A 19249-nucleotide genomic window follows, 5' to 3' on the forward strand; every position below is an offset into this window, starting at 1 on the left:
CTTGTTTAAACGCAATACGTCTTCTTCCCTTTCTGTGGATAGAGGCACTCATCAGTTGTGTCCTCTATCCCCCTTCTCTTTGCCTCCGCTTACAAACCATTTGCTTCACAAATTAAGGGGATAGCGAGGTCGTGGGGTTAAATTGTTGTAGGGAGGAGGAAAAACTCATTCTTTTTGCAGACAATGTAATTTTGACTCTTACAGAACCAGAGATGTCTATCCCTATGCTACACGCTTTCTTGGAGATATATGAGAAGGTGTTCACTTTAAGATAAATACTACAGAGGAATTTAGTAATCAGGATATTGACTTTCCAGTGGAAATAATCTGTGAGGAGGAGTGGGAGCATACTGATCAAGTAGTTAGTCATTGGGATGATCATCATTTTAATAGTTTCGATTCTACCCCACCACGTTATGAATTTTGGGGACCGAGAGTCCAGAAGTTTGTTGATTTTTTCTAGTAGTATCTTCTCATTGTAGTGTAGCGTATCTATTAGGTCGCTACCGAAGTATATGCCTAGGTATTTAATATGCCCCGTCTGCCAGGCCAACCCCGAATCCACCAGGATGTGTTTTGTGCAGTGAATGTTTAGTGGTTTACATTCAGATTTGTCCTTGTTTAGCTTATACCATGAGAGCCTGGAATATTCTGCTATCGTAGTCATCAGGGCCCCAATTGAGGACTTCGGCTGTTCCGTTACTATCAGTATATCATCTGAGTAAGCAGCTAATTTTATTTCGAGGCCATTGATATCGACCCCTTTTATGGCTAGTGTTTAACTTTATATCCTGGTTCTAAGGCCAGTAAGAATAGTGCAGGAGACAGTGGGCATCCCTGTCTGGCTCCTTGTTGCAGTGTAAAGGGGTCAGAGAGTGTGCCATTTACTGTGATACGAGCTGAAGGAGCACGATAAAGGGCCATAACCATCCATATGAATCCCTCCCCCAAGTTGAAGGATTGCATGCAGCGTTCCAGGAAGGCCCAGGAGACTTTATGAAAGGCTTTCTCTGCATCTAATGCAATAGCTACTGCCGGTTCCGGTTTAGTGGGCACATGTTCCAAAATATGGCAGAGAAGTCGGTGTTGTTGTTAGACAATCGGTTGCGCAGGAATCCGACCTGGGAGTTGCTTATTATTTTGGGGAGAGCCGTATTGAGTCTAACTGCCAATATCTTAGCATAGATTTTACAATCCACATTAAGGATGGATATGGGCCTGTAGTTTTTTGGTGATGTGTGGTCTTTACCCCCCTTTAGGATGACTATTATGTTGGCTTCTGACATGGATTGTGGAACTTCCCCCTTAGCTGCAGAGTGGTTAAAAACCTTTTTCATGGTTGGTTTGAGCTGGTTTAAGAAGGTCTTGTAAAAATCGGCTGTATGCCCGTCTGGCCCTGGGGATTTATTTTTTTTCAGTGATTTGACCGCCATTTCAATTTCAGTGTAGCTTATTTCTTGACCTAACCTGATTGTGTCCTCGGTGCTTAACTTCGGAAGCCCGATCCTGTCAAGGTATTTTGTACAGTCCTCTTGGCTGAGGTTCTGTTCGTTTTTGTAAAGCTCTGAGTAGAACTCTTGGAATGTCTTAAGGATGTCTTTGTGTCTTGTGTGGGTTTTGTTGTTTGAGTTTGCGATAGATGAAACCGCAAACTGGTTGCGTCTGTGTTTTAGGTAGGAAGCTAGAAGTTTCCCTGCTTTGTTGGCTTCGCATAGATTAAGGGCTTTGTACTTATTAAACCACAATCCTGCTCTCTCGCTCAGGATTTTGTTATATTCATATTTAGTTTTTGTTAGTTTTGCTAGGAGCTTGTTATCTTGTGTAGCCTTTGCATGGGCTGTTTCTAAGCTCTTGATCTCCTGCTCAAGTTGATTTAGTCTCAGGTTTGTATTCTTGTTTATTTTTTATTTAATTTCAATTATTGTGCCTCTGACAGTCGCTTTTAGGGCATCCCAGAGTGTGTTGATGCTAGTCTCCGGGGAGTCGTTATGATTTAGGTAGTCAGTTATGGCCTCCTCAATCTTTTTTTTGTTCTTGGGGTCTGATAATACTTTGCTGTTAAATCGCCACCTCCGGGGGACTGCTTTGTTATGGCACCCGCTCAGTTTTAGACTAATACATGAGTGGTCTGATACTAATCTTGGCGCTATTTCAGAGTGTTCGATTAGATGTGTGTGTGTTCCCGAGATAAGTATGTCGTCTATCCTGGTGTAGGAATTGTGTGGGTTAGAATAGAAGATGTAGTCCCTAGTGTCGGGGTGCTGTAGGCGCCATGCGTCTTTAAGGTTGAATTTGGAACAGATGTTTTGGAGTGCAGCGTGCGAGTTAGTGGGGTGGTATTGACAGGAGGATTGTCTGTCCGTTATGTGGTCCGGTGGGATGTTAAAATCCCCCGCCACTACCATGAGTTCATTTTGGGGGAAGCTATCTAACGTGCGTGACACCCCGACCAGAAGGATGGGTCATCTGCATTAGGCCCGTATATGTTCGCTACGTGGATCCGCTCCTCCCCCCTGCTCAGATGTGTTACTAGTAGTCTGCCCTCATTATCGTGGGAATGTGAGTCTATTGTTATGTTTAATCTTTTGGATTTTAAGGTCAAGGCCCCTCGCTTCTTCTTGTCAGCTGGAGCGGAAAGAAGGCACGGATAAGCATTAAGAAACTAAGACTGGATAAAACCCAAGGAGGGGTAAACCTAGCAGACTTCAGGTTATTCCAGTTAGCTTTTCAAGCAAAACAAGGCTCATACTGGATTTCACCGCCGGCCGACTACATACCAGTATGGCTTCAGGTAGAGAGGGCCATTTTGAACACTCTGAGCCCACTGGCCCTACTAACAGCAAATAGATATCCCCACTCATCCAGACCTATCTTTAAAAACACAAAAATCGCACTACTAAAAGCAGACAAGAAGCTGGAGTGCAGTATCAAAGGGTCTAAGATGGAATCACTTTTGGCAAATAGCAGGGTTCGGTATAAAGGGAAAAGCCTTACCTTCGATACATGGATTGAGAAAGGTATTTACTACCCTTATCAACTAGAGAACGGAAAGTACCCCATTACATTCAGAGACCTCAAATCAAGACACCATTTAAATGAAATGGAATTCTATAAGTTTCTGAAAATCAGATTGGCCCTATCAAAAAAGAAACTATCTACCCCACAACCCTCAATCTTCCGATATGTGTCAAGGACTAGGACACCAAGTCTCTCAGCTCTACAAACTCCTTCGCCCCAAAACCTACAAATTTAATGAAAAAACAGTCGCCTACTGGGGTAATCAATCTAAAGAATGGGCAACACTATGGACCTCGGCCTCACACAATAAGATCTCCCAAGTGCTCGCATAAACAAAATTCTGGCTGCTTCACAAGGCCTTTTGGACCCCTGCGCGACTATTCTCATTAGGCCTCAGGGAGGACGCAATATGCTGGAACTGTAACAAATGGAAGGGGACCTAGCAAACCTTATCTTCCAATGCCCAACACTCAAGGTTTTCTGGGGAAAAATCTTCGGTTTCATAAATGATATGTTTGATTCTACACTAGCAATGGAATTTTCCACCCTCACCTCGGCATTTATGAGCACGAAATTGAGAACGGAACAAGATAGGGACCTACTAGACCTTTTATTGACAGCAGCAGTGAAAATGGTCCTAGCCAACTGGAAGGACACAAGTAAGACTACCTACAAAGGCTGGATCAACTGGATCACGCATCTCAAAAGAGCAGACAATATTGCCCTACAGAACTCACCCTGGAAACCGTCCTCCAGAGGGATGTGGAGATCTCTGGACACTTACCTAGACTCTTATGAACCCCCCGAAGCTGCTAGGATACCAAGACCAATACCAAGACAAACGTATCGACCTCGACCCAAAGGGATGTTCCCAAATATAGCCCGCTTGGGCCTGCATGCGAGCACAAACATCCTCACAGAATGTCAGATGTATTGTATAGCGAATGTCTGATGTAATGTATAGCGACAGTTTCTCTCTCCCTCAGTGCTTGTCCCCTATCTCTTTTTTCACCACTTACTTTTCTGTCGTTTCCTTCTTGCCTTTCTCTTGCTTTTATAATATTGACAGGTGGGGTTAGCTATATAAACACCGATGTATAAACGGCACCTACTCAACCTATGCTAACCCTGTAACAACTGTTGCGATTGTTTTCTGTATAAAAAAATAAAATCTGAAACCCTAAACTTGATTCTGCCGGCGGAGACATTAGTGAGAACCAGGGATATCACTATATTTAAGTAGGTGGATAAGCAATTATGTCCACTGGGAGTTAAAATATCCACAAATATATCGGACCTATATCCAATCAACTTACCCCTCTTGGTCCCTTCCGATTGCTTGGATGAGCCAAATCAACGGATTTAAAATGAAAGTCCTGCCAAGGTTTCTCTATTTGTTCAAACTTTACTGATATAGATACTTACCTGGACACTGCCTGGCGATGTGGCAAGCAGGGAGATTTGCTCTGATCACTGGGTGACAATTGTTAGAGGTTATCTTCATTTTATTAGCTTCTGAATATGATAATCTGTATTAGTTTCCATATATCCTCAATGGGGAGGGCGGAGGGTATGAGAGAGGGTTTCAGGGGAGGAAGGGTAATTCAAGAAAGCATGTTCTGTAGTTTTTCTTGGATGTTTGTTAGTTTATGCATCAGATCCAAGAAGCGCACTATAAAGAATAATAACACTACTGACGACTTCTCTGTAATGTTGAATACTACTTAAAAATCAACAAAAATTACCTTGGGGAGAAAAGTTTGCTGCCCAAGTATGCAACTCTGCCTTAGAGGGTAGAGATGTTTTTTGGAATTCGTGCAGCAGCCACCATTAAAATTGGCCTAGACATGTGATCCTCTAATCTGGAGTAAAGAGCACGAATATGGCCAATGGCTCCATCCCACGCAAGACAGGAGATAAAAAGAGACCAAAGCAAAGTGCTGAGATCACCAAGGAAAAAAAATAGCAAACACATTGGAAAAGAAGTGAGGCCAAGCACTCTCATTTAGGCCAATAAGGAGAATCATACTAAAATAACAAACAGAGGTCCAGTGAGGTCCAGGCATCCCCATACCCAAGGGCCCCAGGTACAAGGAAAGCAAAAGGGTGGGAACATTTAAACCCTTGTCAAAAATGTTGCCGCAGGAGGGAGCAACTGCACTTTGGACATTATAAAAGGTGTTTGGAATCTATTCTGTGTCCGCTATTAACATGGCTCCCGGGCTAGCAATACTTCAGTTCAAAACTAGGAGGGTGAAAGTGACTAATGACGCTGCCCTAAATGAGGCAAGAAGTCAGACCAGATGAACAAGATGGCAAAGAAACAAGACTGCAAAAAGAAAATAGAAAAAAACAATACACCAGCTTAAAAAATTGGATCTGGCACCCTATTTAGGGGTGCAGGAAAATAAATTTAACCTTCACACAAACCAAGTTAAAATAACAAAACAAAAAAAAAAACTAAAAGGAGGGTCTAGTGATGCACATGCACCCCTCAAGGCTGATGAGACTATGCAGAAAGAAAACAAAATACTGGGATATTCAACCGCAGAATATTTGTTTAAAAATACTGTTCGTCACCTCCACTGTGCCACTGTGTCACTGGGAACTAAAAATGGAATATGGCAGACCATAGTGGACATGGTGAATGCAGTCAGTCAGAATGCAGAGTGCTGAAGAAGACAACGGGGCTGGAATGATGTGAATCACAAAAATAAACTGAAGGCAGCAATGAAGACTGGAGGTGGCAGCCCAGCGCCACAGGAGGAGCTGGACGAGATGGAGGAAATGGTGTCCACAGTCATCAGTGGGGAGATGGTGGCCGGAGTTGGGGGCCCAGACACTGCCCAACATGACCGGACACAACAGCAACAGGGTGAATATCGAACAGGGACTGGGGGACGAGGGGGAGATGGGCACAATGGCACACATGCACAAGTAAGCATAGCACATCTTCGGACAAACCATGCCCCAGACCCCCCAAATCCCACCAAGAGGCCAATGCACCCAAGTATGCAACATCTCAGCACTGCATAAGTACAGAAGTCAGAGGCACACTGTATGTAAGGGATAAGGGGCAGCCAAATCAGAGCTGCGGGGCGAATCCCCCAAAATGCAGCACACACACATCACATGCAGAGCACATCAACATTGACAACGATGTGGCACAATCCGCAACACTTCACAACAGAACAGAGGACACAACCGGAGCCGCTTGTGGGCAGAAACTGGCCAATCACATATGGCATCGCAGGGAAATGTGAGTTGACAATGTACAAGTACAAACACACATCCGTGATGTGGTCGAAATGTCCTCTGTCCCGCATCAAATAGGCAGCTCCCCACAAACAGTCACAATGTACACTGTCATGCTGTCTGAATGAAAGGACATGTTAAACTGAATCTCCCTTTCACATTGCAGAGGGAGAATCAACACCTCCTGGAGAGCAGTCCCAACCTCTCTTCTCTGATGACGAAGAGGACCACCACACCTTCGACTCCGATGCCCTCCAACAGCTCATGGAGGGCCTCCGCAGCCCACTTCCAGGAGCAGGGCAGCCCAGCTGCTATGAAGAGAACCCACCCCCTGCACAGTACACACAGCAGGCAGCACCCACCATCACGGCTGCCTCACAGGACCCCCACGACGCACACATGGCCTTCCAATGCCGTGTGTTGTGGTGCCAGGAGAAGCTGGCTGAACAGGTGGGGTTCGACCGGTTGGCAGACAAACTAGACACAATACGTGGGTGTCTAAGTCCTATCAGGGACCACTCACAGTCCCTAAAGGACACCAACAGTCCGCACCATGCCCTCTAATGAACCATGGCTGACATCGCCCGAGTCCTGACACTGAGACAAGAATGACTGTCTAGTCAGAGTGGCTCCATCGAGCTTGCCCGGGAGTTGGGACTCATGAGGAGGCTCATGGAGAACATGGAACGGACGCGGGCGGAAGGAGCGGCTGCCATGTCTGCACAGGAGCGAGAGGTAGTTGGGTTACTCACTGCCATTAAGATCCTCCTCATGGCATTGCTACCACAAGGCCTGGCGCTGATGCATGCTGCTGCTACCACTCCATCCACATCTCCGGCCCCTGATGTGTCAGTGCCACACAGTGCGGCATACATTCCACCTCTGGCCCCTGAGGTGTCACTGCCACACAGTGCTGGAGACAGAACACCACCACCCACATGTGAGGCACCTGAAACAGCAGAGGACGAAGATACGGATAAATTTGCCCTCGTGGTCAGAAGGAAGCGGTAGCATTCATCTCCGCCATATGGCCTGTTTCTGCTTTGTTCTGCCCTCTGCATCATCACCTTCCACTGTCCCCCAATGCACTCTGCGACACTCACCTTGGACCTCAACATGGACTGCCATATTCTGTTTGGTCACAATGACACAGCTATCAGACTGTGGACTGAACTCCTCCTCATCTGATGTACTTGTCATTCCCTGAAGGACTTTGGCTGGCCCGCCAAGGGCTAACAATGTAAAGTGGGGTTTGTGTGGCCCTGTACTGCTCCAGCTACGACACTCCATTGAATGTGCATTAAAAATTCATTGTCACACCGATGTGTCATGTCTATGATCTTGCAAGTGTGGAGATATGGATGAATGTAGGGTCAATGATTCCCCGTTATGTCCATGTTGCTCATGTTGTGGGACTTGGGTCACAGGGTGACACATTGCCGATTGCGTTACGGGTGGCGCCCACACTAGAACGGAGACACACGCATTAGTTACTTCCTTGTCCAGCCCAAAACGGAAGAACATTCAGAGCCCTGGGGTCATTGTTCACACCCTTACGCTGGACTGACATACGCCAGGCCAGCCCACTCGGTTTACGCTCACAGAGGACGACGACAACGCTACATGTCCCTGGTCTTCCCTGTAGGGATCTGCTGCTCACAGGTCTAGTTGTCAGCATACCACAGCCACTCCCTCATGGCTGGTTCACACCCACACCACACCCATTCAGCACCGGCGTCACAGGACATGTGACCCTGCCAATAAAAAGGGCCTGGTGCACGTGCTGGATGCCATTTCCACTCTCCAACTGGGTGTCTCCGTGTGGGTCTCATTTATGCATGAGGGCTTTGGGCCCAGCCACCTCACATTGCCATGGGTGACATGATGGCATCCGCACCACGGGACTCAATCATAAAGGGCACAGGCACACCGCCACGGGATGGTGTCTTTCGGTGCACTGAGGTAGGGACACCTTAAGTGCTGTGCGGGTGTGCAGCCTTCGATGATGCGCCGTCCAAGTGGTCCGTAATGGTGGCATTAGTGTGAGCCCTGCTGGACTGCGGTGTAGGCCTGAGGCAGTGGGCAGTGCAGGCCTACCGACACGTGGCATCGCCTCGCGGTTCACAGAGTTAGTGGCACCTCTAGGGCTGACCGGATGTGCAACCTGCGGTGAGGCCGGGTGCACTGATATGTTCTCTGCCATAGCAGAATCAAGACCCAGAATCAAGTGTGTGACCTGGTGGCCCGCGGTGCGGGGCTGCATGATGTAGAGGCTGCCATGGTCACGGGCCATGGGCTTGGGGCTCCCAGCGGCACGTGGTGGGCCCTCTTGGAGACATGCCGGTGGCGGAAGGTTAGCAGGAGGCCTGGTTGTGCAGGGGTGGTCAATCTTCGCTGGGCAGCGGGAGGGGCTGGGGTGCAGCTGCTTGTGTGCACAGCGGCGGGCAAGTGATGATGGCGTGTGCTACTGTATGGACTCTGCCATTCATGTCTCTGGCAACTGTTTCAGATGAGGGACCTGGGGACTGCAGTGTGTACCAGCACGTGGTTGGAGACACACCGGTGGCTGCAGGTGACCAGTGAGGCCTGGGTCTGCATTGTTGGCACTCCCTCTCTTCCTCTCTTTCTCTCTCCCTCTCTTTCTTTTTCCCTCTCTTTCTCCCTCTCTCTCTCTCCCTCGTTCTCTCTCTCTTTCTCTTTCCCTCTCTTTCTCTCTTCTTCTGTTTCTCTCTCTCTCTCTTTCTCTCTCTTTCCCTCTCTCTCTCTGTCCCTCTTTCTCTCTCCCTCTCTTTCTCTCGCTCCCTCCTCTCTCTCTTTCGCTCTCTCTCTCTGTACTTTGATGGGTGCATGACACACCTTCTTATCTGTATTTCTGTCTTGCAGGCTGTGACTTACAGAATGCCCAGAGAAATCCCACTGTGCCTCTTCAAGATTGTTGTTTTTATTAAATCTGTAATAAAGGTTTTATTTGGATTATGTGAAATGAATTTATGATCTCCATTTTTCTAGCCACACCTGTATGTTAGGCGATTTGTTTGGTTCATGGTTTCGTGGGGTTGATGTGCATTCTCTTTGTCCGAAGGGAGGGGTGGGTGGGTGTGGGTGGTTGTTGTTGCCCTACTGGGGCTCTGGGCTGCATGTTCAGCTGCTCTGGGGCAACTGTGGTTCTTCATGTTTGGCTATGGGCAGTGCTCCCTTGTCTGCTGCCGGTTGTCGTCCGACTTTACACCAGGTCAGAGCAGGTGTTAGTTTCCTGCTGCTAACACGCTTTAGTGCCTATTTTGTGATCTTATCGCTGATGTGGCTGGTCGTTGAGAATGTTGTAGAGTGGTGTTGTCACGGCTTTTTGCTCGGGAACGGCTTCCCTGCATCTCATTAGCGTTAGTTGCCGGGGTCATCCGTGGCGATGTTTTTTGAGGGTGCTATCTCCAGAAAAGTGGTGATATCGGCTGCTAGCACCTGCTAAAAAATTTATCGTGACTTTGGCTACGATAAGGTGCCGATAACTCGGCGATAGATCCTTGAGAATATGCCCCTGGATTGTTATTTGAGAAGGGTGGAGGTCCCACTCAGTCAACAACCACAACTTAGAGGCAATGCGTTAAGCATTTATGCAGCACAAGTAGTAACAAAGAGAAAACACAACAAAAGAAAAATCCAAAAACAACTGAGACAAAGAGGGTGCATTTTAATAAATTATACCTGAATGACAAAAACCCAATCAGTAGAATCGGAGATATTAAGTATGAAAGTTTTTAGTGAAAATAGCACCTGAAAACACAAACAACTTAAATGCATAAAATCTGACTTTACCATCAAAGAGGATTTTAAATTACAATTCATTTGAGTGTAAACAGCATACCTCTATCTGCTCCAAATCTATAGTTTGCACTTATTAAATGTATTAAGGTAAACCAGTGTTAGTCTGTGAGACAGTTAGGCCTTACAATGGTGAGAAACAACTTTAGGAGTTTTTCACTGTCTGGACATGTAAAACATAAACACACGATTCCTAGCCTACTTTTTAAATAATGTATACCTGGCCCCATGAGACTTTAGGCCTTCCATAGTGGTGGCTTATAAGTATAAAAAAAAGAAAGCTTCGGGCAAGGGGAAAGGATTATTTTGACAGGTCAAAATGACAGTTTAAAGCTGCACCACTGGCTGCAGTGGCATGCCTGAGATGTTTTATAGACCTACTTTAATGGATGGCACAAGGAGTGCTGCTGCCCACTAGTTGAATTTCATTTACAGACCCTGGGTACAGGTAGTACCATTTACTAGGGACTTACAAGTAATGTGCCAGTTAGGTGTAGTTAATTTTACCATGTTTGAAGGAGAGATCACAAACAATTTAGCACTAGTTTGCAGGGATAAAGTGCACAGAGTCTAATGCCAAGCAAAAATGATTGCAGAAAAATTCAGAGAGTGAAGGCAAAATGTTCGGGAAGATACCACAACAGGGATGTCAGATCTAACAATAACTGTACAGTCAGCTTGGTTTCAGTGTGTTGTTAATCCATATCTATAGGCACGGTACCATATATGGCCCTCCCTCTGTCTCAGGGAGTCTAATGAATCACATATTGATTCTAAGACTCAAGTCATGATTGTCTTTTGCCCTGTTTTACAAAGTGTCCAAAATTAATTTCAAGGGTTCAATTTTTTAATGTACTCTGCTCCACTTTCCTGACACTTGTTGGGATTCCATGCACATCCATAGCTACTGCTCCCATCTTGCCCTCAAGGTCATTTTTCCATTTCCTGGATTTCTTTAATCAAATCAATTACTGGAGGAATCACCCTGCAGTGTCTCCTGTCAAGAGGTTGCCATTTTCCTCCAGGTGGATATTGACTTGGCCAATGTGAAAACACCCATTCTACTATTTGCAGATGATACTCTATTGACTGGCCAATGTGAAAACACCCATTCTGCTTTTTGCAGATCATACTCTGTTGATTTCCAAGACACTGAGTGGTTTCGACAAACTCCTGAATCATGCCAGTGAGTTTTGCCGTGCCCGGGGCCTGGAAACCAAGACAGAAAAGACCAAGCTGATGTTTTTTTAATCCTTATAGATCATTTAAGGAGCCTTTGGTCTATGAGGCAGTGCCCTGGAGAGGGTGGACTCTTTTACTTACTTGGATGTTTCTGTGGTTGCTACTATGTCTTAGAAACCTCATGTTAGCAAAGCAGTGATTCGGCACAAAAAGATTTTGAGGCTATCTCCAAAGAGTGGCAAGGTTCCTTTAGCAAACCAATAGCACGGGCCCTCTAGATTTATAAGGCAAAAGCTTTGGACTCCACCGTATCTGGGGCGGAACTGTGGAGTTTTGCTAACATAGTTGAGCTAAATGTTTATGTTTATATGTCTATATAGCGCTCGATTGCCGTGGCGTCTTGGCTCTGTGGTGAGTGAACAAAAACAACACGCAGTATTGACCGGAAAACCTATGTGGAGGTAAACAGCCATGTTTTCAGGCTCTTCCTGAAAAGCTGGAAATTAGGTTGAAGCTTCATGGCCAGCGGCATTTTGTTCCAAAGCTTGCCCGCACAATGTTATATAGCCCTACCCCCCCCCCCCCCCCCCCCATCTTGCCCGTCTGGTCTTTGTGGTCTTAATAAGGCCCAGGATAGCAGAACAAATCTGAGAATACATTTACAAGAACTATTGCCCACCTGCCACCCAGCACTCCCCTCCATCCTTTGACTTTGGATATGTGTATAAAAAGAGTAGAATGTAAAAGCATATTGCATCCACTGTTGTTCTGGAGGCGCCTTTGGTCCACCCCTGAGTTATCACATTACACTAATGCACTCCAGGATATTATTAAATCGGACCTTTTCCACATAAAATGATCAATTTCTTCTATAGGGCTAATTGAGCTTTAAAAAACCCCTCTGGAAGCACTACTCCTCCCAAAGCATCCTTAAAAAAGATCTATTGGTTGAAAACTCTGGCTAATGCAGCTCACACAGCCTTTAGTGCCACCTTGACTGGCTCATTTCTGGACTTTTAATCTCTTTGTGTTTACGAGCAATTCTGGGACATTATCACAGTGTCAATTGATAGGAAGTTGTAGTTCCAATTTAGAGTGGGCACTTCACCGCTAAAATCTTTAACCTCCAAATAGGAGGTCTCTGAATCCTTGGTTTGTCCTGTGTGTAACTCACCAAAGGAAACTGTCCCCATGTCTTTTTTACATGTTGTGTATATGCCCGTGCACAATCTTTCTGGCTTCTGCCCATATGTAAAGAACTAGGCATGAGAAGTCGCACGACTGCCCTTCGTATTCTTAAAACTGACTGTCTGCCAGTATATGCATGTGCTGTGGCCAAATATTTGGGTGCCATATGGCTGGTTCACAGAAGAGCTCTTCCCATTCATAGGGGATAACTGGGTGCTCTTAGTAATCTCTCCTGACGTCTTTTTTGTTGCTGCCAAAATTTGAGCCTGCTTGGTCTTTTAATCGTATTTTATGTTGCAGTTTTTATTGTATTTAAATTAAGAATGTATTTTATTATTTTAACTTACCTTTGCTGTATTTTGCGCACATTTGTATGGATTTTGAAAGCTAAAATAAAGGTATTTTGAACTGAATTGACTTGGATTCTTCTAGTCATGTGCTGGGTCTTTTCAATCTGTTTTTCTTTGTCCTTGTTTGCTGATCTCAGGCTGGTTTCCACTGTATAAACGTCAATGAACTAGAGGGGAAAGGAAGAAGTCAGTAAATACTATCCTTATAGTTGTATTTCTCAGAAATGCAGTGGTACAGTCAGAGTTGTTTTGCTTTTTATAGAATGTGGGTCTAGCCAGGCTAAGTATGTATCTTTTATGGATTTTCTATTTCACCTAGTCTGCCTTTATCCTCCTATAGATCAGGTTTTCTTAGAGATTTATCAATGTGTAGTGGGCTGGCCCCACGTGTTCAGCAGACATAGTAGACTTAGCCGAGTTGAGTTTCTTGTAGTTTATTAAGTTCAAAGGTAGAAGTTACAGCAAGCCCCACCAGGAGCAGCCTCCTAGCTGCTCAGCCCATCTTCCAACTGACCACACTCACACACCAGGCACCCTAGCATTCCACTCATGTCACTCACGCCAACATTCTACATGGAACACTCACACTGGCTGAGCATCTAGGGACAAGGTGAAAGGGAACATTAGAGCATAACATGAAATTACTACACAATGGCTATTGATGAGGGCTATCTAAGGGTTTCTCTTCAACCCCCCTTGAAAACCCTTCCCAAAGTAGATTTTGTTTTGGTTGGACTTTGGGGCAGCAAGTATAGGCAAGTATAGGTCTGAGGTCTAATGCTGCATTTTTATTTAATAGATTTTGAATCCGGTATACTGGTTGCTAGTTTCCCTGATGCTAACCACAACCATGATGCCAATAGTTGGTCACTATATTTCTGTTCCAGATTAGCAGGATGACTTGCCCCTTATCCTAGGCAAACCTATGTTACTTATTGCACTCTAGAAGATGAGTCTTTGTGGAAGGTAGCACATGCTCATAGACTAACAGTCCAGCCTCACTGCATAATATTCCCCTTCTTGTAAAAATAATGAAGGAGCCCTCTTTAGTCAGTTTTTTTCATCCACTGCAGTAGCAGGGAGTGCCCATAGTACTTGGATCCCTGGTGCTCTCCCACACCATTCAGGGGGACTGTTTAGCTGACTTCAGTCTGCATAGCTACCAATAGTCTAATTTTCCACTGCTGTTCCCCGATCCTTGTACCCTGAGTGGGTCACAGTGAAATGTCAATGAACCCCATGCCTGCATTAAAGGTAACTCTTCAGAGATCACCTCAGCACTGAACCGCCATGCCAGAAACACCCTTGCTTGCTAAATCACTAGCAATTTATACAAAGCCCTCAGGTGACTTGGAATATTATGTTTGCAACTACTATTTTTGTTGTATTGGCACATTTATTCAATGATTGTTTAAAGATGATTTGCTCAGGGATTTCAAACACAGGGATAATAAAATCTTCCTCATTAGCTGCCTGTACATGACCCTTTCTGGAATATTATTGCAATAAATGGTGTATCGCATGTGAAATCTTGAATGCAAGAGGGTCATGATGTGGGTAGTTAATATCTCATCTAGTATGAGTGTCGCTGTTCATACATTTTATGGATAATATTAATATCTGACACTATGGCTAACTCATTCTGGCTATCTCTTCTTATATTCATGTTCATACCTATAATCCCAGTCCAAGCTAAAGATAGTCAGCGTCTCCAGAATGCTGCTTTCTCATGTGATCGTGGGTATACACTGAGTTACAATCACCATCTACAGAAATCCAGTGGATTTGGCATTTTGATCTGTCTTCATTTCCTCACTGATAGGAATGGGAAGCCAATGTAGATTATCTCTGGCTTTGGATACATGGTCATACTTTTTTACATTGAAAAGGGAATGAATGGCATGATTCTAAAACACCTGTATTTTTTATCTCATATTTTTATTTTATTTTAAAGAAACAAAAGGATATTTTTGAACTGTTGTAGAGGTTATCAATAGACATTTTAGGAGTGTTTGTTATGCTTGAAACAATATCAAAATGTACTTGCAAATCCTTGCTATCATCGCCAAGGCAGGGGAGCACCTAATGAGCATGGACAAATAAATGCTCTTCTCAGTCAACATTTCCAAAGAGCAGTACCTCAGTCTTGCTGACATTGAAACATTAAAATATCTTATGCAATCGTTGATGAACCATCTGAAGACATCTGCCCAAGTCCTCTTAGCTTCCCCCAACTCAGAATAAAGGTTAAGGAAGATTCCTGTACCACTAGTTGACAATGCAGAGCAAGCTTGCCCACCTTCTTGAACAGAAGATCACAGGTTGCAGTAGGTTTAACTTGAATATTAAAACCTGTCTTGTTATATTCAATCTCCAGGTGAGAATAAGATGACAATTGTAAATATTTTCAACAAATTAATCTGATGTGTTAATGATAACATTGTTTTTTCAGTGTATTGCAGACTTGGCACAATGACTCATAACATACCACTCTTCCTTTCTGGACAATTAATTCTTAGACTTATGGAAGGCTGCATTGGCCTCGCCAGGATGAAAACATATGGCCAGCAAGTAACAGCAGATGACAGAGATGAATATGTCACTCGTAGAGCTAACTTGCTGGCATTTTTTTCTAGCTATGTATAGTCGACAAACTGAGAGGCCCATTTTAAACTACAGGACTGCCAGCAGCTCCATCTTGAAAGTGAGCATCTTAGCAGCCAAGATGACACATCGAATGGAAATAGGTCATGCCCAGATCTCAAAGCCCCCTACTTCACTCATTGAGAAGAGTTTGAAATGGAAGGGGGAAGCTAGCTTCAAATGCTGCCACCAAAAACATTTGATCCCTCATTATGTCAATAACAGCCCTCTGTTCAATTGTGTCAAAGGCAGCTGAGATATCCAGGTGGGCAAACAAGCCCACACCTCGGTCATCAAACAATGAGTGTCATTTCTGCAATGCAGCCAGCAAGGAAGAAACACTGGCAAGGGCACAGTAGCTTACTGTTGGTAACTGCTATTGATAATTGGGACTCCCTGCTTTTCTCAATAACTTTACCTAAATGTGGCAGGTACATTTCTGGACTGTAGTTGCTCAACATCTGCTGTGAGTTTCTTCTGTATTCAATCTGCCAGTCCTGATATGCACCTAACTCCACTGATGAGCATCCTCCTTACAGAAGCACACCTCATCAGAGGTCTTCACAGATGTGACATCATCACACTGACACACAAAGAACCCTATTGCCCCCCACAGCTCTCCCACCTCACACTCCAGACCAGTTATTCTACAGTGCAGTCAGCTCTGGCACTGCACATTTCCTGATGACTAAGATTAAAGTCTGGTCAGCAAGATTGACAAGCAACCGCATCACCAGCCTGGAAACAGAAAATGGAATAGGTAGGGAGAAAATGGGGGGGGTCAGCCATTCTCCATCCAATACCTTATCTGCCATCCATACTCCATGTGGAACTGAAAACCCATCTGTTCTAGTAACACTTCCTCACAGGGTAATCATCCAGGTGCCAAATCCTCTCCCCCAGTAGATCTCATTCCACCTCCCACAGCCCTTTCACTGACCTCACTCCATAGTACTGGAACAATTGTCAGGGTGGGGGGGATGCCGTCAATGTTATTCCTTGGGATTCTGAAAAGCCCATACATCACACAAAGAAAAACTGTCGAAAATAAGCCACGCCCGTCCAGCAAGAGAATGGTAAGGGTTTAGTATGGAGCTGGTGTTAGATTGTGGACCACACTGTCACACATATATTATTAAAACATGGTGTGGTAGTGTGCTGTCATTTACAGACAACACATTTTCCAGTGAATGACTTTGCACATGCATGCAGTTTTACTGATAAAACTATGCAGCGCACTAACGATAATATATGGAAATTAAATTTTGTTGTGTGTTAGGAAAAAACAGCATCCTACTGCCTTGCCTTTCACACCAGCAAGATTGCCAGATAGTTCACCTTACAAAATGCTTTACCTTTGCAGTCAGAGGAAGGAAAGGAATCACCAGTCTCCTTGTTAAAAGAATAAGCAGTAGTTTGTCAGAAGACTAGCCTGGCATTGGACCTCTGTCTTTGAACACACAGCAAATGTTACAAGATAGAAACAAAATGTTACATCTTTTTTAATGCGCATTCACCTTTGGAACTCCAGCAGAATTATTTTGGGGGTGCCGCAGCACCCCCAGCACTGCTCCTTCCACTGTCCTTATTCTCACTTTAAGTCATGCCCAGCACCCCTGCCCTCTCCTCTCTCCAAGTCATTGCTAGTGTCCATTTTTTGCACTACCTACATTACAACTCGGTAGTTTACAACGCGGTTGTTACAACAACCGCGTTGTTACCACGTGTGTCATTACATCGCAAGTTGTTTCAACGACTTGCTCCAGGGGGCGCGCTGGACTTTGGAATAGAATTAATTACTATTCCTACTCCAGTTTGCGCAACAGCTGGGAAGGTGTTGGATTTAAGATCCAACACATTCCCTGGTGTTGCATGCCCCCTAGAGCAAGTCATTGAAACGCTTGGTAACAAAACGCGTTCATTGTACCGACCACCTTTTAAAGTACCGCGTTGTATCACTTGCGTGGTAAACATTGTTTCCCGTTTATTTATAGGTACGTTTGCACTCAATAACTCAAGCATGCTAATCCATACATATATTACTCAGTCGTGGAACAAACCTATAGAGACGCAGCTGTTAAGCAATGGAACACAGTTTTGGCATATTCAAACAGATACCTAGACTTCTTTGCAAACCGAAAAGGGAGAGAACCCCAATTTTAAGGCGTTGATATAACTCCACTCACAATACCACTTCATTCTTCACCGAAAATGAGGAATAGCATGAGCCCCCATAGGGAGACCTGCTGTGGCCGTGCTGCTGGGTGCCATGCTAAACTCACATGGAGGTGCTGACATTTCTTTCCATACATTGTTAGGAATTGAGGGCTAAGAAAACACTCTGCTGCTCTTGCAGGGAAGGAATACTGCTATAAACTTTCTTAATGGTTTTTAGAACGTTCTACCAAAAATAAGACGCGCACCTGCACTTTTGAAGCTTGAGACATCATTTAAAGTGAATTAATTTGGATTATTTTTAGTTGAGCAGTTTTCATTATGCTTATTATAAGCTAAATTGGTTCTCCTTATTGTACAGCTTTTCTATCTTCTTTTTTGCAGCAAATTATACTTTTCGTTGAATAGTTGCTAGATATTGTTTGTGATCTATAAAGAAACCCATTTTGTCGCAAACATTTAAATGAATTTGAACAAATAAGTGTGCATTATTTTCGAACTAACCCCAGCATTTTTCTCTTTGTAATGCAAATGCCTTTGTCTCCACAGTGAAATAGATGACATTCACAGTGATCAGCTACACTTGGATATTTGGTATGTTTGTATAATGAAGAATATATTATGCTCCATTAGATAACTTGTTAAACTGTACTCAGGGTGTCCGGGGATGGAAATTGTCATTATTGTCTTGTCATATTCCGGTTTATGATTTTACCCTTTACTCACTGATATCATGGCAGAAATTGTGCTGTCTAAAATAATGGAGACAGCGTCAGACACAAAGCACAAGGAAGCATGATCCTTTGTTTGCAAACTTTTATAAAATATATTTACATCTTACAAAATAGTTTTCAAGGTGTTCATGTACCAGGTAACAAAGCAACTATATTTGTATACAAAAAGATTACCTTACCAAGTATGGAAACGATTTCAAAGTAAGGTTTTGAATGGAGCAGGCAGGCCACGATTAATATAATTGTGAAATACTTGACAAATGGGGAACTGCAGAAATAGTCAATTGGGCACCTTGGGAAATTTCCCCTTGAAAATGACTGTATTTCAGGGGTTTAGTGAAGCATGAACCAGAACCAGTAGGGCAGAGGTCTTCAAACGTTTTTGCTCTGAGCCCCCCCCCGGAGTAAAATATTTTGAAGGCGAGGCCCCCTCCAAAAGCTTATGGCAAGGATTGTGGAAGCAGGAGTGGCAGGGATGAGTGCAGGGATACCTTTTATCATAACCCATCATAAATGTGATACTTTTGAAAGATCAAATGTATTAAAAGAAATTTACCCCAATACTTGCAATTATGGGCTGATCAACACTCCATCTTGAAACAGGCTTTCTGTCCCTTTCAGAAAAAAATGAGCTTCCACATGTTGACCCTCAAACCCCCCCCCCCTCTATTTTTAAAGAAAGACAGGCATACTTGTGATGCATTGAGCCCCTCAGATCACTTGTCCCCAGTGCTGCTCAGGATTACAGTTTCTACAGTTTTTTAGTCACTTCAACCTCTGCATGTAAAAGAAGTCAGCCTGGAAATGTGCCAAATGGACAAAGTCGGCCTTCTCGTTCCCTGGGAATGCAGCCTCGAACCCCTCGGTGGAGGTGGGGGTCCCACA

The 19249-nt window shown here is 44.3% G+C and overlaps 1 protein-coding gene across 2 annotated transcripts in view; it reads left to right on the forward strand.

Moving 5' to 3' along the window:
- BAIAP3 (BAI1 associated protein 3) overlaps positions 1-19249 on the forward strand; it is a 1035958-nt gene that overhangs the window by 766328 nt on the left and 250381 nt on the right. For both annotated transcript variants that reach the window (XM_085629280.1, XM_085629278.1), the window contains exon 9: positions 18180-18224. In XM_085629280.1, coding sequence (XP_085485406.1) covers positions 18180-18224 — 45 coding nt within the window. The remainder of the gene's footprint in view (positions 1-18179; positions 18225-19249) is intronic.

Source organism: Triturus cristatus, chromosome 10 (genome assembly GCF_964204655.1).
Source record: "Triturus cristatus chromosome 10, aTriCri1.1, whole genome shotgun sequence".
Classification (NCBI taxonomy): Eukaryota; Metazoa; Chordata; class Amphibia; order Caudata; family Salamandridae; genus Triturus; species Triturus cristatus.